Genomic DNA, 20,245 nt, shown 5'->3' with positions numbered 1-20,245 from the left:
TTTTTTTTTTTTGGAGGGAAATTCAATAATACCTAGCAATCTAGCAATTTATAAAAGCACATACATTTTTGACCCAGAAATTGCAGTGATAGGAATATTTTCTATGAATTTTCAACACATGCTAACAAAAATGAAAACTCAAGAATTCTTACGGCAGCATTGTTCATGATAGGAAAAAAAACCAGAAAACCAAAAACTTAAATGTCCTCCAAGAGGGAACTAGTCGAAAGTGTCGCAACACCCATATAATGGGATAGTATGCAACTACGTAAAGAATGAGGTGGATCAGCTCTATAAAGAATGACATGGAAAGCTCTTCAAGATATATAACTAAGCGATCCCATTCATGTAAATTTTAAAATGATCTACATATAAATACTTGCACATGTCTAGAAAATTTCTGGAAGCCTGTGTAATAAACTGGGAAATGCGGTGAACTCTGGAGGGTGGCCTGGAACCTGCAGGAGGAGGGACTTTTACTTTTCATTCTATGTCCTTGTGTATGGTTTAAATTTCTAAACTCTATACAAGTATTACTTTTGTTGAGAGACAGATAAATATGTAAACATAGGCACACATCCAACATGAATACGTAAATATATAGTCAGTCTTAGAATGAAATTCTCATCTTCTGAAATAAATGATAATGACTTTTTCAACACCTACAATGAGCTATGTCATTCACATATATTTTCCCTAATCCTCCCCGAAAACTTTCGAGGAAGGTCTTATTAGCCCCATAACTTGCCTGAGGACACACAGCTGGTAAGCGACCCAAAGCTTCCACTCCATGCTCTATATTAGGTGAAAGGAAACTGAACTAGAAGTCACAAAAGCTCATCTCTGGCTCTGGAGCACCCTGCAACAAGCTGGTGACCTTGCTCAAGTCATCCTGCCCCAGGGGCCTTAGTTGGCTCTATGCTCTTCTTACCCCAGGAGGTACATGCGAGGATTGTAATGTGTATGAAGGAGAATGAGGCAAACCAAGGCAGATACATCCAAGGGTTATAGCATGAGGCCACAGTTGCAAGGGCTTTGGAAGATCTGGTATAAAACAGCGGTGAAAAGCCACGCAGACTCCCTAGAGGAGGAGGTAAAGGAGTAATAGCATTAACTTATAAAACCTTTTATTGAGCACTAACATATGAAACCTTTCGTCTACAGAGTCATGTGCCAAACCCTTTGTACACGCTTTTCCCAAAGCATCCTACCAGCCCTGTGAGATGGAGAGTAGATCTCATTTCATCTTGGAAACCAAGACCCAGGGAGGGTATGAGTCCAGATCAAGTGCGCAGCTTGTGCAGATGGACGGAGCTGGGATTGCAGCCCACCACACTCTGGAGCTTGAGCTCCTTCCCTGCACCGCCCTTCCCTATCCAGCCCATTCACACTCTGCGTCGCTCCCTTAGGTGATGAAATGACCACTGAAGGGCCAAGAAATGTCTGTCAGGAACACATCGATGCAAACCAGTATGACAGCTTCAACTTGAACGACAAGGCTAAGTGCTTCACAAAGTGTAGACAAGGGGGAAGTTTCTCCTGCAATGTGGGAGGCTTGCAGAGGTGAGGGGGCTCTCTGGGCTGGGGTGGTAAACTGGGACTCCTGAGAGGGTGCTATTAGGAAGGAATGGGTCCATCTGCCCCCTTGGTCCTCCAAATGCTGCTCCTATCTCACCCTTCCACCTTGTTGTTTGACACCCACATTCCTCTAAACCCAGACACCCCCCGACAGTCAGGGGCCCTAATGCTCTAGGGGATGCAGAGATAAATCAGTCCCTGTCCCTTCCCTTGGGAGTTGTGGAGGGACAGACACAGACCCAAATGATGATGACTCCAGAGTGTGATTATATAGAAGTGCGGACAAGGCACCAGGTTAGCTCAGAGATGGGAAGTCTGCCAGTGCTTCACAGAGGCAACCCATGAAAGGGTTTTGAAGGGTACATAGGAGTTTTCCAGTTGAACCCGGGAAATGGTGGGGGATATATATAGGCAGAAGAGCTTCAGAGTACTGGGGGAGAACTGCAATGCTTTCAATTGTGAGAGACTAAAGTGCTGGGAGATGGAGGAGACAGTGGGAGATGGGATGGGTGAGGGATAGGACTGGAAATATTAGCAGAGACTAAGGTGTGAAGGGTCGTGTAAGCTATACCAATGGGGGGGCAGGACAATGAAATATTTTAAGCACAGGAAGAGTGTAGTCAACTTTGCATTTGAGAAAGATTCCTCAGGCTTCAGGGAAGGCTACAGCGGTGGTGATACAGGAAGAGATGTGACAAGGTGACAACTGCAATAGTCTGGGCAAGAGTGAGGGCTGAACCACCACCACCAATTGGCACTGTGCACCTGGAGAATAGAGAGGGATGAGGGAGATCGATGATGTCGAGTCAAAAAGACCAAGAGACTGTTTAGATGGAGGGGGGCGGGAGGAGGGGTTTAGAGTACAACATCTTCAAGAGCCATCTCCAAAAACATCTCTGCCTCTCTCCCCTCCTCTCACTTGTAATCAAAGTTGCTGGTTGACAACTTTGGATCAGTAACTCTTCTGGGATACTAAGAAAAGCACCTGGCTTATAGTTGGTACTTGATAAATATTCGTTGAAAGAATGAATGAAAGCCCTGTGTTCTCAGGCTTGGCGTTAGGACAGCAATCTGATGGAATTACGGTATTTCAGTGAAATAATGAATGTGCTCGCATCCCAACCTGCAGCTGTCCCAGTAGCTTCTTAGCACCCAAAAGCTGTTCAGGAGCTCCTCTTTGTGCTGTCTAGGCATATACCCCAAAGAATTTTAAACACGTCTTCAAACAAAAGCTTTTACACTAATATTCCTAGCAGAACTATTTACAATAGTCAAAAGTGCAAAAGACCCAAATATCCATCAGTGGATGAATGCATAACTGAACTGTGGTCTATCCACACAATGGAATGGTATTCATCCACAAAAAGGAATGAAATACTGACACTTGCTACAGCAGACGAGCCTGGAAAACATAATGTTAAGTGAAAGAAGCTGGACACAAAAGCACAAGTATCGTATGATCCCGTTTGTGTGAAATATCCAAAATAGGCAAATACACAGACCTAGAAAGCAGATTAGTGATTGCCAGGGGCTGGGAAAAGAGGCAAGGGAATGATTTTTTAAAGGGTATGTGGTTTCCTTTCAGGATGATAAAAATGTTCTGAAGCTAGATAGTGGTGATGGTTGCACAGCATCATGAATGTCACTGAATTGCACACGTTAAAATGGTTAAAATGGTAAATTTTATGTTATATGTATTTTACCACACACAAAAAAAGACAAGCATAAAACACTCAGAGGAACTTCTAGCCGGAATCCCTCAGGATCAGCTTGGATTGCCCCCAAGACTCCCTTCTTCCTCTCTCAGTGATCCCACGGTCTTTACTTTGATATTCTGGGTCAGCTCTGTCATCCCCAGAGCCTCAAGATCCTCCCCTCCCCTCATCCTCGGCCCTTGCAGATTCTGGCTAAACTACGAAAACTACCTGGTGGAGAACAGTTTGACAGAGAGAGTGAATACGTGTTTTGTGAAGGCTTTGGTCCAGAACATCAGTACAGACACCTCGGAAGACCTGCACTTCTCTCTGGAACCCTCTCAGGTGAAGAGCTCCCCTGTCACTATGGGCTGGTTCTGACCCTATTTTCCTCAGGCATATATTTCACAGTTCTGAAACATATATGCCTAGTGCCCATCAAAGCTTATCCCTTCTTTGTCCCATTTGGTAGTGCTCTGCCAACTTGTGAGTGGGTGCTGGTGAGTTAATTGGATAAGGGGTCCTGGCAACAGATTGCCCAGATGCTGGGATGAGACGTCTGGAAGATCACTGAATTGAGAGTCAGGAGACCTGGGTTCTTGTCCTGGACTTTCCACCACTTCACTAGATGTCTTCCTGGAAATCCCTTTCCCTCTCTGGGCCTTGCGGTCCTCATCTGAAAGATGAATTCTAAGACTCCTTCAAGCCTAAAATTCCCATGAGCTCTCCCGTCAGTGAATACATTTGAAGCCAGGTAAAGGGAACACTGGCAGCAAAGGGGCTAAACAGGCAGACTCCCTGGTGGACATTGGTCTAGGTTCAAATCCCAGCTCTGCCCCTACCAGCCATTGTGGTTGTGGGCAAGGTATTCTGAGCCTGAGTTTCCCCATCTGTAAAATACTGAAGGTGCTGCACACTCTCAAGATTATCAGGAAGAGCAGATGCAATGCCCAGGGAATGGTTGGTACAGTGAGGGCCAGTCTCCAGCCTCCCTCAGGGAATGGAGCTGATGGTGGAAGTTCAGTAAGGCTGGTTCTCATCAAGGTGCTTCTAGGTTTGTCTGGGAGACAGATAGCACTTTCTCAATCCTTTCTAATGTCACCCAGAGGTGAGCCCTCTGCGTGGGATACACACTGGCCCAGAAATCCCCCACATGTCTTTTTGACAAGGATCTAGGAAGAGGAAGGTCGGGACCTTCAGCTCTGACTCCTAGCCTGCCTTGTCCCAGTGCACATGGGAGGCTTCTGAGGTGGGCACCAGCCCCAGCGGAACAGTGAGGTTGGAGAAGGAGCTAAACATGCTTTGTAATTACTGCTGAAGTTTATTTTTATATTAGGATCATTCTTAGTTTTAAAATCTTGGTGGTGGTGGCTGCTGGGGCAGGGAGGATTTCATGTGCAGTATGAATTGGTGCATCCTCCATCTCTGACCTTGTTGTCTCCCTTCCGAACTTCCTTCCTGGTGTCTTTTTTCTTTCCATTTATTGCCGAGTCAGAAGCCAGACACCATCACCACCAAGCCCTATATGAACACAGGCGCTGTTAGGACCTGGGCCCAATGCACACTGTAGCCGGCCCTCCCACACTTGCAAACTGAGCTGGCCCAGGTGTCAGTGTGTCTTCAAAGCCACTTTCAACCCGACAGATGGCCAAGCAGCCACATTCTTAGCTATGCTCTCCCTATTGGGGAAGCTGAGGCTCCATGAGAGCCATAACTTGTCCAGGGGCCCACAGCCTGCAAGGAGCTGAGCATGGACTGTGCCCCATCTGTCCTGCCTCTCAGTACCGACAGTCCTCAGGTTCTGCCCCTCCAACCATCGTGCCTCAGGTTCCCCTCCCAACCTGGGGAGTGGCAGGACAGCTGGCTGGTAAGATGGGAGCTGCTGGGTCTGTGGTTGCAGATTCCAAGGCAGGTGATGAAGGGTGAGGACAAGCCACCTGACAGAGTCCGACTTCCCAAGAGCTTTTTTGGATCCCTGCCAGGCAACAGGTCTGTGGTCCGGTTGGCCATAACTGTTCTGGACATCGGTATGGGGAATCTCTTCAAGGTAAGGAGAGGCCTGCTGGGGACTCAGGGGAGCTCTAAGGTTGAATGCTAGTTCACCAGGGACCCCTGCCCCAGCTTGTCCTCACTGGAGACCGCTGAGTGAGCCAATGCGATGGAGGCAGCGGTGAGCCTCTTGACAGTGTTTCTACTACATCCCATGGTCTTCCCAGACCCTGTCTCTAGTCTGTGGACTGCAGACTCTTGCTGCTCATGCACAATCAGATGTCTGCCATATCACACACCAGTGCCCTTTAGCTTGTACAAGTGTCCCAAGTGTGTTCATGTACCCTTTTGTATCCTTGTGCATGTGCAAACATGCGTGTCCTTTTCTATTCCTATGCGCATGCAATCATGTATGCTCAGGTGTGATCATGTCCACATGAGCAATTGTACCCTTGCCCTTGCAAAAGTGTGTACCAGGTATGTGCACCCAGAGGTGTGTGCCCATTCCTGTGCAGACGTGTACCCCTGAGTGCTGGTGTGGTCCCCCACCCATAGCAATCACTGCCTTCTATTTCTTGGCCCTGTGTCCCTCTAGTTAAGAGGGTACAGGAGTTCTGGAGGCCAGCAGTACAGTCAATCAGATGCATGGCTTTGCGGCCAATTGACCTGGAGTGTAGGGCCTGGCCTGGCCCAGCCCAAGCAGAGGATTACAGGGAGAGCAGGATGAAATTTGCCCATGACACCTTATCCCCCTAAGCCCCCTGGCCCTCTGGTCTCGCCCTCGCCCTCCACACAAGCGCTGTGGGTCCTTGAGGCTCCCAGGAACCCCAGCCAGAGTTGGTTTGGTACAGCCCCTTCTACTGCCTGGCCTCCCTATCTCCTCTCACAGGGTCCCCGCCTCCGCCTGGAGGATGGCAGCAGCGTGCTGAACAATCGCCTCGTGGGCTTGAGTTTGGGCCAAACGCATGTCACCGGGCTGCCTGAGCCTTTAGAGCTCACCTTCTCCCACCAGCATCAGCCCCCTGTGAGTCCCCCACCTGGGTCTGGAGTCACTGCAGGGCAGACAGGCGGGTGGGCACACATGGGCATATAGGCTCTGAGCAGACCTGCATGGGACCTGCACCCCCTACCCTGCCACACCCACTCAGGAGGGGCCATCAATGCCATGCACACAACTGTGCCCAGACCCCCTCCTGCTGACATGCTCACAGAGGTGCACATAAGGACCTGGCAAACCCACCTGCATGCACGCAGCATTCCACACTTGCCCACATAGTGCTCCCCTAAAGGCACACGCAGACACGAAAACCCTCCCATCCACTGCCTCACACCATATCCACCTATGCCCCTTGCACGCTGGGCCTGGGTGCAGTTAACTGTCATGTGTGACTTACAGGCATGAACCTTGCTTTCTACCTAATGCACTAATGCACACATATGCTGAGACCCTCGGGGACATGCAGTCCTTGTCCCCTTCCCTGCCCTCTCCCAATCTTCCAACTTCTTCTCCCTGACTCCCATTTTCTGGTTTCAGAACATGACCCTCACCTGCGTATTCTGGGATGTGACGAAAGGTAGGGCCTGGAGAACCTTCTCTGGGGTAAGCTAGGTGGGGAGGGGAGAGCTCCTTTAGGGGGCTGGGCCTCTCCCCTGCAGTCCCCTCCTCTATTCCCTCCCTCTGTTCCCTTTGCCTCCTCTCTAGGACCAACAGGCGACTGGGCTTCTGAGGGCTGTTCCACTGAGCTCAGAGCCAACGGGACTGTCTGCCGTTGTGACCACCTGACCTTCTTTGCCCTGCTGCTGGTAATAGCCCACTCCACCCTGATCCTAGCAGTCCTGGAGTTTTCCAGCTCCTGCCCTGGGAAGGGGGCTGCCTGGTGGGGCCAGGGCCTTTGGAGTGCATGGGCCTGGCTTCTAACTGATGTGGCCCTGGTTGGGGGTGGGGGTCACCCACAGAGGCCCACCTTGGACTGGGCCACCGTGCAGGCCCTCACGCGCATCTCTCAGGCGGGCTGCAGTGTCTCCATGATCTTCCTGGCCTTCACCATCATTCTCTACATTGTCCTGAGGTGAGTGACCCCACCTACTCCCCCATCTCCCTCCTGCCCTCAGTGGAGGCAGCAGGGCAGGATAAAGCACCCTGGTCATGCAGCCTTACACTGATATTCTCGCCACACCTTAGTCTCCTCATCTACAACATGAGGCTGAAGGTTGAAATGTGTCAGGGCCATTTCAGCTGCAAATGGCAGAAACTCAACTACTTTAACATAGTAGGGAATGTGCGGTTCATGAAGTTAAAAAACCCAAGGTGCATGGACTTCAGGCAGGGCTAGATCCAGGGGCTCAAGAGAGGTCCCAGGACTTGGTCTGCCTTGGCTCTCAGTGCTTCGCTCTCTGCCTTTTGTTGGTCATGTCAGGCAGCTCCATGCGTGGGGCCCGGGGAGCCCCAGGCTTCTGTCACAGCATCTTAGCTGCTCAGGCAGAAATAAAGGAGGTCTCTTCTTTCTGAATATTCTAAACTAAGTCCCAGAATTGAGGTCTTTTTTAAATAAATATTTTATTTAGAAATAATTATGGACTAACAAGAAGTTGCAAAAATAGCACAGAGAGTCCCGTGGTCCCTTCCCCCAGTTTCCCCCCAGTGGTGACATCCTTTATAACTGTGGTACAGTATCCAAACCAGGCAGTGGACAGTGTTAAAGTACTGTGGACTAGAATACAGACCTTGTTCAGTTTTCACCATTTTTTACATACATTCGTGTGTGTGTGTGTGTGTGTGTGTGTGTGTGTGTGTGTGTGTGTGTGCAAGACTGATATAATTTGCAAAGCCCAGTCTAAAATGAAATATGTTGCCCCTTGATCAAAAATTATTACAAATTTCAAGATGGCTAGAGCAGAGCATTAAACCAAGCATGGGGCCCTCTGAGCACAGGGCCCTGCAGAGGTCACACGCCCATGAGACTGCCCCCATGTGCATGTGTGTATTGGTCTATGAAATTTCATCCCATGTATACACACCACAGTTGAGTTTTCCTGGTCTAGCTTGGATCCTGTGCCCATGCGATGCCCATGCCATGGAGTGGGTCACTGTGGTCCAGGGATGGAACACACTGGCCAGGTCAAGCCATGTGTCTGCTCTTAGATTTGCGCTCCCAAAGGATCAAACACCACCCCTCTCTCCCAAACGTCATGGTTAAGAGTGGGAAAGAGTGTTCTCAGGCTCTCCAGAAGAAGGAGAGTGGGTACAGGACAGCCAGAAATAGCAGAGAGTGCTGTAGCCTCCCTGGTGAGCCTGGTCCCCCAGCCTCCTGGAGGTGCCTCACCCAAGCTTCAAGCTCACCCAGGACTGACATGCAGCAGCCTTTTGGTCTCCTGACTCCAAGTCCAGGGCGCTCCCAATACCTTTCTCCATTTGCCTCTGGGCCTCCATCACCATTTGGCCCTGGGCTGTAGGCCCCCAGCCCTAGCCGCTCCATCACAGACCAACCCATGAGTGTAAGTGGTGCCACCCCATACCCTCCAAGCATTGGTTTAGGACACTGCCCCCATCCCCAACAAGCTGAGCATGACTTGCCAGCTGGCAGCATTGCTGGATCCCATGAGCTGGGCTTGGAGCACCAGGAGAAATTACCACCAGCTACCAAGGTTGGGGCCTGGCATCTCAGGTGAGGTGGACATTATCCCTTACACCCCCTCCGTGCAGCTGAGGGATGGGAGCCCTTCTGGATCTGATTTGCTAAAAATTCAGAGTGGGGTGTCTGTAGAGAGGGAGATGTGCCCTGGGGAGAAGCACTGGGCAGGGAGTCTAGAGCCCAGGGTTGGAGCCCCTGCTCTGCTCCGTGACTTTGTGCGAGTCCCTGTCCCTCTCTGAGCCTCTCTTCCTACTAGATCCTAGGCCTCACGCATCCATCCACCTGTCCATCCACTCACTCAATGAGTCCAAGGCCCCTCCTGCCCACTGTGCTAGGCCCCCAAGTTCACAGCGTGGGGAGAGATGTGATAAAGGGGAGGGTTGAGAGTTACACTTGCTGTAGGGAATCTTCTAAATCAGCCTGGGATAAGGGGCTTTCAGAGACAGCCTCCCAGAAGGAAATGTCCAGGGGAGTTTTGAAGGCAGAGTAAGAGTCAGGCAGGCAAAGAAGGTGGGAGGCGCCGAGGAGCAGGGAAAGGCATTGAGAACAGAAGGAAGCGCATGGGCAAAGTCTGGGAGGGGTGAGAAAGCAGATGCATCAGGCAGTTGCAAGTTACACAGATGGACTAAAGCATCAAGTCAAGGGCAAGGCTGGCAGGCCTAGAACCCCATCAGGGCCCGTGGGCCATGAGAGGGCTCCTGGATGTACCTCTGAGGGTGCTCTCACCCTGGCTGCTGGCAGAGGTGGAAGGTGGACGATCAGGCAGGAGCTGGCGGTAGGGGTGGAGAGCCATGGGCATTTGGGTGGATCCCAGATGGTGGATGGACAGGCCTGGATGCCCTGTGGGTCTCTCATTTCATGCCCCAGGCTCTACTGGCACAGGTTCAAGTCAGAAGATGCCCCCAAGATCCATGTGGCCCTGAGCATTAGCCTGTTCCTCCTGAATTTAACCTTCTTAGTCAATGTGGGGAGTGGCTCGAAGGGGTCCGATGCTGCCTGCCAGACCCGCGGTGCCATCTTCCACTACTTCCTGCTCTGTACTTTTACTTGGATGGGGCTGGAGGCCTTCCATCTCTACCTGCTCGCCATCAAGGTCTTCAACACCTACTTCGGGCACTACTACCTGAAGCTGAGCCTGGTGGGCTGGGGTAGGTGCTGCCTGGATGGGCAAGGGATGGTTGGCCCTAAGGGGCAGAGAGGGAAATCGCCTTGGGCAGAGAGATAAGGGGTTCCCCCTCTCAGATGAGCCCAGGGCCCTAGGGATGGGCAGCTAGGGGTGGGGGGAACTGGAGGAGGACATGTCCCAAGAGCCCTGGTGATGCAGTACCTCTTCCCCGCATGCCCAGGCCTGCCTGCCCTAATAGTCATCGGCACTGGGAGTGCCAACAGCTATGGCCGATACACCATCAGCGACAAGGAGAACCGCACCTCGCTGGAGCTGTGAGTGGCTGCTGTGGGGAGCAGGGGGCATGTCAAGTTGCTGGCTTCACATATCAAGTCTGGAGAAAGGCATGGAGAGGAGGAAATCCCAGGCAGAGAGATCAAGTATGTCAAGGCTGGAAGGATTCTCAGATCTAGATAGCTCATGGCACAGAGGGGTGTAAACTGAGGCCTGGAGAGAAGAAGTAAAGTGAGAGAGGAAGCCCAAGAAGGGAGACAGAGGACTGGAGCAAGAGGCAGGATGCTTTACTCTAGCCTGAGCCAACACTAGCCCATATGGCACCTTTGGGCAAAATGGAAAAAGTTACCCCCTCCCTGTGCCAGGTGCTCAGCCTGGTGAGTGGAGGGTGTGCTAGACTTCAGTCCCCATCTGTCCCCTCAGCCAGGTGCCTTTGTGCAGAGCTGCCCAGCCATTTGCAGCAGCCCTAGGTCAAGTCCAGGCTCTGCTCCTGACTGCTGTGTGGGTCACATTAGACAAGGCCCTCCTCTCCCAGGACCTCAGTCTCCTCACCTGTACAATGGGAGAGCTGATCCGCATGCTCTTTTAGGCCTTTTGCCCCTGCAGTGCGGGGAGCAGATGAGCTGAGCTGAGCCTCCAGACTCCCACCCAGTCAGTGATCTCCCAGGGCGCCCGCCCCTGGGCCTGTGGCTCTGTGCCTTGAGGGGCTGATGGGGCCTTGGACCTGTCCCCAGGGTCTCAAAAGCAGGGGCCACAGCAGCTGGTAGGTAACAAGTACACGTGGTGGGCCGGGTGGGGACTGCAGAGTCACATGCCCATTACTGGCTGCTGATTACTGTCCTTCTGGAGGGCATCCACAGAGCTGTCAGGTGTACATGGGTATTTCAAAACATTCATGAAAAAAGAGAATTAAAAGATAATACAGCTCTTTATATGAACTTTTGAAGTACTCTGGTATGGTTTTACAAGAGAAGCAGAAATCTGGAAGATGATTCCAAACCTCCTAATTTTAAGGGGTGGTCACTAACTCAGATTTTTTACAACAGAATGTGGGGCAAACAAAATACATCTTTGTGGTTAATGTGGTCTTCTTGCCACTGGTTTAAAGAGACCCCAGACTGGAGCCTGGGGACGGCCCCTCACCCAGCAGGCGAGCAGGTGGCTGATGGGTGGAAATGCAGAGAGGCAGCTTCTCGATCAGAAAAGGTTAGCCAGGGAGACTGGCTGGGGCTTGCCGGCCAGGGTTACCTGTCAGTCCGGGTGACCATCCACCTCCTCCAGATGCTGGTTCCATGAGAAAACTGCCCTCTATGTCACCGTCCATGGCTATTTCCTCATCACCTTCCTCGTCAGCGCTGTGGTCCTGGCCCTGGTAGCCTGGAAGATCTTCACTCTGTCGAGTGCCACTGCGGGCAAGGAGCAGAGGCAGCCCTGGAAGGGGGTCCTCACCGTGCTGGGCCTCTCGAGCCTCCTGGGCATGACGTGGGGACTGGCCATCCTCACGCCCCTGGGCCTGTCCACCATCTATGTCTTCGCATTTTTCAACTCCCTTCAAGGTGAGGCTCCTGGGCTGGGGTGGAGACGGGCTGCCTTTTTTGCACTAGGAGGTGATGGGAGGGGAGAGAGAGGATGGTTTGCAAGAGACAGTATTCTACTCAGGCTAGCTCAGATCAAAGGTACTGATTTTAAATATCCAGGGCTCTCTCAAGGATCCAGGTAGAAGGCTGGCTAACGTCATGGGAGCTGGCACCGGGATCAGGAAAAACCACCTAAACCAAAGCAGATGCTTTCTCCATCTTTTTCTCTGGAGCTGTGTAGTCTCTCATCCAGTCTTTGTAGAAACTCCTTCATTCTCTCTCTGCTCGCCCATCACTACCCATGGCCCAAATTGGCCACCAACATGGCCACCTCAACCTTACATGACCTTCCAGATCAGGTGTCCATCTCCGGTCCAGTCAACTGTGCCCGGGAGGGCAGGGTCATGTGATTTGACATCCACATGATATTGAGCGAGTCTTTAAGGATTATGGAGGTAGGAAGGAAGTGATTGCTATGTCTGCCACCCGTCCCCACAGAATCCTTTCTCTGAGACCCCAGCAGAGGGGAAGGAGCCCAGGGTGTGGGTCACAATTTCCTTCCCACACCTGCTCTCATTGCTCCTCATCCCCCCCATTCACACACACCCCTCAAAGAGGCATTGGGGGAAACAGCCAAGAAGGGAGTGACAAGACTCATTCTGTTCAGAGGAGTCACTAGGAACCCAGGTGTCCTAGATGCAGCAGGTGCAAGCCCACAAGACCAGGCTGGCTCCAGTGCCCCATGAGACTGTGGCATCACAGTAGGGTCCAGGCAGACCTGGGTTCAAGTCCCAGCCCCACCCACCACTCCAGCAAACCACTCAGCTACTCTGATCCTCACTCGTCTCTGAACTGAAGACAGTCCCAGTCCTTATGTCACCAGATTTCACAATGAATAACTGTGACAATGCATGTGTGGGACCCAGCAGGTCCTCAATATGTGGAAACTATATTAATAATAATAGAAATTATTACTGTTAGGCCATCGGAGACTGTCCCCAGGTAAAGAATTATGAGTTCACATCTGGAAAATCCCAGGGGATGGAGAGAGATGATCCTTGAAACTGCAGATTGTGTCGTTATTCTTTCAGAGGTGACCTTAATATTTAAGATGCATGCTTCACTCTGCTGAGTCAAGTTTCCACTGAGTCTGAGCTATTCGGTATTTCTGCCTTCCTCCCAAACACAACAGAGCCTTCGGGACACTTTAACTGCCCACTGAACCCTTCCCAATACTTTTCATTGTAGTGTAGTCTTAGTTATACATTTCCTTTAAACACACACAAAGTTTTTTTTCAAAGTCAACTTCTGTACTTACTACTCTTTAGGAGTAGGTTTCATTTTTGCCTGATTTTTTCCTAAGTCCTTGAGCATCTACCATGGAGCTCGTTCTCCTCTTGGCAGCCACCCGTCCTGGCTGCCTGCTCCCCACCAGCCCCGCCCCAGGCTCACCGAGGTCCCCTCCTCACTGACAGGTGTCTTCATCTTCTGCTGGATCGCCATCCTCTACCTCCCAAATCAGGGCACCACGTCCTCCTCTTCTGGCACTGCCCGACTGGACCTGACCCACTCCATGTCGCATGAATAGGAAGCCACAGCCCTGCACACTGAACTAAGCTCTGATGTGCTGTGTGACCTCTGGGCCTCAGTTTCCATCTCTGTTGACTGTGGCTGGGGAGGAAGGAGATGGGGACCACGTTGGACCACGTGGCCTCAAAGGTCCCATCCAGACATGTCTATGGGTCCCAGAGTCCACAAACCCAGGATTGCAGGAGTCTCAAGTTCTTGTAATCCTGAGACCCACCCCCCACCAGCAAAGAGCAATGCTTTCACCCCCACACCCTGCCTTCATCGCCCAGCAGCGTTTCTTTGCTATCACCCGCTGCTGGATACAGCAAGTGCCTGAGCCCAAAGAGGGAGTCTGTTGCTGGCACAGCCGTGTGAAGGAGCCCCCAGCCTCTTCCCCTCCTCCCCCTGCTCGCTGCCCTCCCACAACTTCACCCTCTAGCTGCCTATACCCATGAGGGGCATTCTAAAGGTCACCCTCTCTCCAGGCATTGGGGGTTTGTTTTCGGGTGGGGGGTGATTCCCGCACCCAGCCTGCCCCTGGTCTCTGCCCATCCACCAGGGCCCATCCTCATGGAAGAAACCCCACCATTCAGGGGGCAGCCAGCCCTCCATTGTCCGGGGACACTGGATTTCAGAGAATACCATTTATGGGGTGTTACCTGGAGCAACCCCCCCACTCCCCACTCTGACTGCTGCATGGGTGGCCTGACCTCTGATCTGCTGTCATTATCATGGGGGTGGAAGACAAACAGTTCAGTGCTCTGCACACCTGCTCCTGGTCATTCAGTGTGTGGGCCCGAGGCGAGGGTGGGGAAGGGGGCTCACTGAGCAGAGGAGGGGCATTTCCACCCCCAGAATCTGAGCTCCTGTAGAGCGGGACCTTGACAGGTACTGCCTGTTTCAGCCTAGCCTGAGCACAGAGCCTGGCATAGGTTAAGCCCTGAATAAATATGTGTTGGCAGAATAAATGGATGTATGAGTTTGGCCTGGCAGGACCCTGAACCAAGGGAGTGTCTCAGGCCAGCTCCAGGATGGAGATATCACTTTCAGTAGCTGGGCCTCCATTTTGCAACCATGTGCAGGTTTCCTCAGTAGGAAACAAAAAGAAGCAGAGATACTAGAGACAGAGGTAAAGAGAGAGAGAGAGAGAGAGACTTCACAGACAGGCAGACACAAAGAGAGAGAACAGAGACAGAGGGACAGATATGGAGAGACAGCAGCCCCCTGGCCTGCCCCAACCAGGAGAGCGGTGAGCATTGGCATCAATCCGCTCCCCAGACCCCACCCCACAAGTTCACAACCCTACTCTGGCCTTAACTTACCAACCACCAGGGCAGATCTCACGCTCTCTATCCAACCCCCAACCCTTGCCAGTGTGATTTGTGGACTGACAACACTTTCTCCAGCTGAGACGTTATTACTGTTGTTAAACCCTCTCCCACAGCCCCCAGAGCTGCAGGCTGCCAGCTGCCCCCTCCCTCCTCAACATGCCCCCGCCCCAGCACACGGATGGGAGACAGGAAGGCGAGCCCTGGCTTTACGCAAGTCGCTGTGTTCCTGGAAGGGAAATCCTGGGGTGTGGACATTGCATCAGTTGAGCCACATGGTCAGTTTTGGGGGACGCTTGTGCCTTTTGGGGTTTATCTTCACAGACATCTGTTTCTCACTCTGAAGGTCTTGTCTCCCTTACCCCAAAGCCTCAGAGTTAGTAACCAGGGTAACCGTAGTAACAAGTCCTCCACTGTCTGACAGGCCTGGGTGTAAATCCCCAGCTCTGCTACTTAGGAGCTGTGTGACCCTGGTGACATCGCCTTTCTGAGACACAGTTTCCCCCTCCGTAAAATGAGGATTATAAAGTCCTTGCCTTGTCCTGTGATCATTAAGGGAGGTGACAAAAATAAAGCACCTGGCACTAACCCAGCAGGAGTTAGTTGGCTCCTTGAGCCCCCGTTGGCTTAAATAAAAACTAGCCATGGGTGTTGGGACGAGGAAATGGGGGTTTAGAGAGACCAAGCCACCTGTCCAGCCAACGCCACTCCTTGAGCTGGGCTGAAGGTATGGCTGGGCCTCCCTGGAGGGGAGTTGACTGACTCCTCCTCCCAGAGCATTCCCTGGGTTCAAGAATTATCACCTCGTCTCTGACCCCTGAGTGTCAAAAGAAACCCTGGGCTGTAGCTTACTCAGACATGCTCCATGCAATGTGAGACAAACAAAACCACCAGCCCCTGATGGCTGAGTTTCCTGATGCAGACGGAGAGGGCAGATGGGAGGTGTGGCTGACATTGGGGGTGTGCTCCTTTTCCTGCTGGCCGTCCACCCCAGGGCCAGGCAGGGGCTCAGGGGCTGGGGTCCCTCATTGCCTGAGATCACCCCAAAATAGCTTTGAGTGCCAAGCTGAGCACCCATGCTGAGGCCAACAGGTGCTGTGGCAAAAATACATCCCAAATCTCAGAGCAGATGAATGAGGTTCCTCTGTCATTAAGCGGTAACAGTAGCAATCTAGCAGGTGGGACATCACCATGGTTAGGAGTACAGACTCTGAGGTCAGCCTGCCTGCTTCAAATGTGGCCTTGGCAACTTGACTGGGCAAATTCCATGCCTACTGAGCCTGTAAAGCAGAAATAGCAGTAGCAGCCCCACAGGATAGATGAAGTAAATAATTAAATGAGATACTCTCTGTGAGGGCTGCCCAGTGCCTGCTCCGGTATGAATGTGACTAAGTCAGAGCTTTGCCCTGACCATCACCTATCAGTGGTCATCCGTGTGCTACAGGAAGGGTCCCTCCCACCACGACTCCCTGCTTGTGTCTCTGTTCCACTCAAATGTCTTCATTCCTAGTATTGCTTCATCATAATATAACAAATATACAGGAAACAAAGAGACTTATTTGCTCCATGCTCTCAGATAGACAACAGTAAAAGGTGTGAAATCCTTCACAAATTAATCTATTAATTCACTGCAATTCCAATAAAGATTCCAATTGATTTTGGTTTTTAGATTCTCCAAAAACTTACTATAAATTTATATGGAAGCATATAGACATGTAGCTAAGTCTACCTTAATGAAAGAAGGCATAGAAGGAAGACTTGATCTCCACATATAAAGGCCAAAGTGGTAAACCCAACATGAGATCTGTGCAGGGATAGGAAAGAAGGCCAGTGGAACAGAACAGAGAGCTCAACAGCAGACCCATGTACACGTGGGGACTTGATACATGACAAGGACAGCACCCCCGAGAAGGAACAATGGTGATGTTGGAAAATTGACTCATTATGTGGACAAAACATAAAACAAGATACCTACTAATCCTTCATAAAGACGTGGGCTCCAGGTGGATTAACAGGGCTAAGCAGGAAGGCAAAACTATAAAGTTAAGATATTAAAATATTTTTGTGACCCAGGGGCAAGGAAGGACTCCTCAAACAAAAATTCACAAGCACAAAATATTAGACCCAAAACTGATCTGTTTAATTACATCAAAATTGAGGCCTCCTGTGTCATGAAGGATGACAGAGACAATGTCAACAGATGTGTGACAGAAGGGGGGAAGGTATTTGCAAAAAACAGGGATTAACATCTGAAAGTCCTGCAAACCAAACCAAGGACACTTCCCCAGCAGAGAAAACTGGGCAGAGGTTTTAAACAGTTTCAGAAAACACCTATAACTAACATGTTAACCCATGAAGATACATTTCAAATCATTAGTAATCAGAAAGATGCACATTAAAATGACAATGAAATCTCACTGAATCCCTACTACACTGGCGAACATTAGAAAGCTAGATAGTACCAACTTGCAGAGATGCAGGTGCTAGGATCGCTCATGCGTTGCAGGAGGCAGGGAGAGTCTAGACTGGGTTGGCTGCCTGGAGAAGAACGTGGTGGTGCTGCTGCTCAGCTGGCAACCCTACTCCTGGTTATTGGTCCCAAAGAAATATTCTTAGAGGTCTGGAAGGGACATAGCTGATGGCATGGATAGCATTGTGTATGGTGAAAGGGAGTTGGTGGCAAATCTGGGTGTTCTGGTCCAGCCAAACCCATGGCTGGAGTTGCTCCAAAAGCGGCAGCAGGGGCTTTCCCTCAAGGAACTACCCTAAACTGCCCGAAGATGGGGCTGGTTGAAATTCCAAAGAAAGAAGCACTAAATGCCAGGGCGATCAGTCCACAGCATTTATCAGGGGAACATACACACAGGAGCTGCAGTGTCCTGGTGATGGACGGTGAGAAAGGAGACGTTTTACCCAGGTATGTCTGTAATGAGGGGGTCCGGTTATAGCGGTTATATCCAGGTTTAAGGAATTTGGCTCAGGGCTGGGGCTAGTTTCTACATGTTTAGCAAGATATTTGATCTTTCCGTGTTTTGGGCAACAACCTAAACAACTTTATTAAGTGCTTGGGAATGTTCAAGGCCCTCTTTTGGGTTCAAACCTGCAGAGAAAAACATGCACCTGGCTGGATCACAGACCTGGCTGGTCAAGTTACTCTCTGTTTCTCAGACAAGACAAAGAAAGACAGCGAGGGAAACTGGGGGACCCTACACTGGGTGTCCATCTCTGGGAGAGTGAAGAGGTAATTAGTATGGATCCACACAGCAATGTGGATGGATCTTAAAAACACAGCTCTTAGTGAAAATATAGGAGACAGAAGGAGATATTAACATAACATCATTTACATACATTAAAAATACCAGCATGCAAAACAATATTCCCTTTGGAAAAAAAATATATATACATCAGAATGGTTGCCTATGGGGGTAGGGAATGGGACTGGGTATAGGGAGAAAAGGGAATAAATAAATATGTAAAAGCAATGAGATATGCATGGGGAAAAAAAGAAAAACAAAGCCTGTCTTCCACTCCACCAGCCTAACACATCACCTGTTTTCCTTTATCTTCTTCCCTACCTGCCCTCATCCCATGCAAATTCTGCACAGAGGTAATCACAGGACTCACACCAAGACCAACGTTCACATGCTGTCTCATGCTGGTAGGTTAGCTCAGTTGGTTAGAGTGCGGTGTTGGGAACTCCAAGGTCAAGGGTTAGGATCCCTTCACTGGCCAGCTGCAAAAAACAAAACAGAAAACAAAAACACACATGCTGTCTAATGAACTTTCTCCAGACTAATTTATCCTTCACACTTTATTTTTCATGGCTGCATTATATTCCAAAGTCATTCTTTATTATTGAGAATTGAGGCAATTCCTAGGTTTCCACCAATAAAACCAACAATAAACAGCAGCAATCACGTCAGCACACTGACAGTGCTTCTCTGGAATCACTCCTGGGCCCCCAGCCCCATCCTACACAGCGCCACATTATGACTTTCCTGGGCCCCTTTCTCCAAAAACAAAATAGTAAAAATTATATTTTAAGACTGTACTGGTACAAAGACAAATATAATCCAGGTGGATTCATAATTATATATTCATTATTATTCTACTTATTTTTTTTTTCTGAATTTAAAAGAAATTAAAATTAAACATTTTCATGGGCCACTAACCTAGTGAATAAGATTTCCCTGTCCTGCAAGGTTATAAATCAGAGGACCAAACTGGACTAGAACCCAGAACACAGTCAGGCAGCCTGGCTCTGTCCACCATGGTGGCAGTCACCCCAGGACCCATCTGTCTTGGTAAAGGCCACATTCACTGTGCAGTGCGCAGAGGCAGTGGTGTGCTGGTAAATGTTTAACAACTGGCTTGCTGGGAGAAAAAGCTCTGGTCTGTAGCATTTGCCAATTTCCATGGTGCAAATAACCTCATGGCCAATTTTAAGCTATCACTCTGACATCACTGAACGGAAGTTGGGAAGAGCTGTAAAAGTAGCTCATCATTACATAGCATTTCCATGGTACAGATGCAATAAATACAAATCACCTCAAAAACATAGATGATAATGAAATATAGTAAACTAATTAGGAAGTGATGAGTTTTAAATATTTATTACTTTTGTTTTAATATAATTATTTACTTGTAAACTTATATAATTTAATTTTTAGTAATGGCTGTGTTTGACAACTGGCTCACAGAAATTCCTAAAAACTGAACAATCAGCTCTCGCAAGCTCATGTACCACTGTACCAGCACACCATGGGCAGAGGAACCTGGATGATCACAGAAGACTGCATTTCCCAGAAGCCTCCTCTCCAGGGACCTGCCCTCAGCTTCTGAAAGCTGTTACCACGGAGACGGACTAACAGACAGTGCAGGCTGTCCTCGGAGGGGTGAGAAGGGAGCAGGGACTGGGGGAGGCTGGACCCTGCCTGGCAGTGGGAGGAGGAGGAGGATGGGGTAAAGGGGCTTCTTCTGTCTGGGGGCCTCCAGCACTGATCTTTCTGGGGAAGTTTTTGGGTGTGTGTGTGTTTGTGTCTGTATTGGAGAGGAGGAGGTTGCTGCCGGGCAGAGGGATGCAGGCAAGGACCTGTGGGGTGGTGGCGTGGTCCAGAGAATTTTGAGGCAGGATGCCCTCCCCAAACTGGGCTGAAGCTGAAAAGGCAGGCTGGTGTAGAAAATAAAGTGTTGTGGTTCTCGCCAGCTCTGCCTCTGAAGGCTCCATGACCCTGGGCTCAGGGCCCATCTCAGTGCCTGCCCCAGTGGTAACTATCGCTGCATGCTGACCACTTGGCCTTCTCTCCATCCCATTTCTTTCCTTGCTCACCACTCCCCTACCCCCTACCATCCCTTCCAGGACGTCCCCATCTCATTAGGCCCTGAAATGCATGGGTTTCAGAGCCAGAAATATATGGGTTCAAATCCCACATTGCCACTTACTAGCTGTGACCTTAGTGCACTTAACCTCTCTAGGCCT

General features: G+C 50.3%; 1 protein-coding gene across 1 annotated transcript; it reads left to right on the top strand.

Annotated features, from left to right (window-relative positions):
- The first annotated feature begins 1,477 nt into the window (after window positions 1–1,477).
- On the top strand, window positions 1,478–13,457 carry ADGRG3 (adhesion G protein-coupled receptor G3). Its single transcript, XM_063112906.1, has 11 exons — window positions 1,478–1,563; window positions 3,479–3,617; window positions 5,173–5,319; window positions 6,151–6,285; window positions 6,796–6,835; window positions 6,964–7,064; window positions 7,218–7,330; window positions 9,761–10,041; window positions 10,240–10,333; window positions 11,574–11,848; window positions 13,345–13,457. Exons 3-11 carry the CDS (start codon window positions 5,188–5,190, stop codon window positions 13,455–13,457), a joined length of 1,284 nt encoding a protein of 427 aa, XP_062968976.1. The 5' UTR covers window positions 1,478–1,563; window positions 3,479–3,617; window positions 5,173–5,187.
- Window positions 13,458–20,245: the final 6,788 nt, after the last annotated feature.

Source organism: Cynocephalus volans, chromosome 10, assembly GCF_027409185.1.
Source record: "Cynocephalus volans isolate mCynVol1 chromosome 10, mCynVol1.pri, whole genome shotgun sequence".
Taxonomy (NCBI): domain Eukaryota; kingdom Metazoa; phylum Chordata; class Mammalia; order Dermoptera; family Cynocephalidae; genus Cynocephalus; species Cynocephalus volans.
Note: the sequence above shows the minus strand (reverse complement) of the source record. Positions and strands in the feature narration are given on the sequence as shown.

Bases quoted from the DNA above. Each gene is read 5' to 3' on its own strand.
- ADGRG3 (XM_063112906.1), top strand. From the start codon at position 5,188: ATGAAGGGTGAGGACAAGCCACCTGACAGAGTCCGACTTCCCAAGAGC. The intron at 5,320-6,150 runs GTAAGGAGAGGC...CTCCTCTCACAG, and splicing joins GTATGGGGAATCTCTTCAAG to GGTCCCCGCCTCCGCCTGGA. The intron at 10,334-11,573 runs GTGAGTGGCTGC...CACCTCCTCCAG, and splicing joins AACCGCACCTCGCTGGAGCT to ATGCTGGTTCCATGAGAAAA.